The 1,814-nt window shown below is 56.1% G+C and overlaps 1 protein-coding gene and 1 non-coding gene across 2 annotated transcripts in view; both read right to left on the bottom strand.

The window, feature by feature from the left end:
• The window catches only part of PCSK9 (proprotein convertase subtilisin/kexin type 9), a 5,988-nt gene extending 5,733 nt beyond the window's left edge, over window positions 1-255 (bottom strand). Inside the window, exon 1 of the mRNA XM_017733540.1 lies at window positions 174-255. Coding sequence (XP_017589029.1) covers window positions 174-255 — 82 coding nt within the window. The remainder of the gene's footprint in view (window positions 1-173) is intronic.
• Window positions 256-1,634: 1,379 nt separating this feature from the next.
• Window positions 1,635-1,705, bottom strand: TRNAG-CCC. The gene has a single exon. It is a non-coding gene; the product is annotated as a tRNA-Gly (tRNA).
• Between the last annotated feature and the right edge of the window lie 109 nt (window positions 1,706-1,814).

The following is a 1,814-nucleotide window of genomic DNA, read 5'->3' as shown; positions in this document are numbered from 1 at the left end:
CGGGTTAAGCATTAACGGGGCCGCGGGAGGGGGCGCGGGGCGGTGGGGCCGCGGGGAGAGGGCAAATGGGGCCGCTGCTCACCCCGAGTCCCGGCGGATCGCTGGGGGCTCTGGCGAGCAAAGCGCAGCCGCTCAAGGACGGTTTGCAGAAAGGGCTGAAAGCTTTAATGTGCCTCCTCCTGCCTCGCTCCACGAATAAATTCCCGTGAAATCCTCTAATCCTGTTTGGGCATTTTTTACAGAGTCGTCACACATCGCAAATGCCCTTTTTGCGGGATGATATCGGCGCTTTCCGGCAAGTCTCCACGCCGCTTCCCACCTCTGCCCTCCCGCAGCATCGGGATCCCACACTGCCCCACATCCCCAGCGACCTTCGGCAAACCCCGTCCCTGCTCCCGGCTTTTCAGGGAACCAGGAATATATTTATATTTTGGCTGGTTATTTACAAGCTCCTCAGAGGTTATATGGGTTTATATGGATGCACATGTTTTATATGGATGCGTGTGTTTTGTACGGATGTGCACGGTTTGTATGAACATGTGTTTCACATGGGTGTTCGTGTTATAATTGTGTGTGTGGTTTGTATGCATGTATCTGTTTTATATGGATGTGTGTGGTCTGTATGCACGTAAATGTTTTATATATGAACATGTTTTATAATTATGTGTATGGTTTGCACGGACATCAGTGTTTCATACAGACGTGTACAATGTTTCGTAATGATGTGCATGGTTTATATGGATGTGTGTGTTTAATATGGATGCGAACAGCTTGTATGGACCATGCTGATTTTTTACTGAGACCTCAAGTGTGTGCCTGAACTCTGGTTTGAGTAACTGGAGGGACACCAGACCCCGCTTGTCACCCACTCTGCTGCAGAGAGCTGGCACTGGAAGGGGTCAGTGTTCAGGACACTGATCATGGGCACAAGTCTCACTCCTGATTTTTGGCTCAGCTTCTTCAGTGCCGCTAAGTCCCACAACGCACCATTGGGGCCTCAGGAGGCTTCCGGGACAGCTGAGCACGGGGGGACCCCATCTCAAGGGGGACAGTCTCCCTCTTCCTGCAGTCGCTCCATTCGTTTTTGCACAGGGGACAAGCTGTGTCCCAGGGAAGGATGGAAGGAGCTCAAAGAGGAGGGGGTGGCAGAGTTCCCCCCAGTTCCACGTGCACCCCCTCGTGCTGAGGAACCCACTGAGGTCCTGACATCAACATCTGGCCCCAGCTTCTGAGCGGGGAGTGTGAGAGATGCCCCGCTCTGGAGCTCTCTCCGGGAGCGGATATCTGCAGAAAGGTTATTTTTTTAATTGAGAAATTATCTACAAATAACCCCAAACTTGCGCTTTGTACAGAAGAGATCTGATTCGGTCCTGGCACCCCAGGGGGCCTCCGCCGTTTGTGCCTGTGGAAAGGCGAGGTTTCTCTCGAGGGGGGAGGAATGAGAGAGCAGCGGAGGCATCGGAGACGACCTCACCAAGGGGGAAGGGTTCCTAAATCCGTGCTGCCGCCCATCCGGGGGGAGAGGTGGGGCTCCGGGCCGTGCGCGCTGGTGAAAAAAAGCTCCCCCACAGACTTCCCGGGAGACCCTCGCCGGTGTAAGGATCGTCCTGATCCTCAAGGAAGAAGCGCTGCGCTGCACCAGCCGGGAATCGAACCCGGGTCGCAAGAATGGGAATCTTGCATGATACCACTACACCACTGGTGCGCTGCTGGCGCCTCCCCCCGCGGGCCACCAAGGCTCGCCCTGACCCGGTCCCACGCGGGAGGCACCGCCGGCCCCTTCCCCCCCCACCGGCTCCCCGCCGCCGGCGCCC

Source organism: Corvus brachyrhynchos, unplaced genomic scaffold (genome assembly GCF_000691975.1).
Source record: "Corvus brachyrhynchos isolate BGI_N302 unplaced genomic scaffold, ASM69197v1 scaffold34, whole genome shotgun sequence".
Lineage (NCBI taxonomy): Eukaryota > Metazoa > Chordata > Aves > Passeriformes > Corvidae > Corvus > Corvus brachyrhynchos.
The sequence above is the reverse complement of the archived record's forward strand: the minus strand, read 5'-3'. Positions and strand labels throughout refer to the sequence as shown.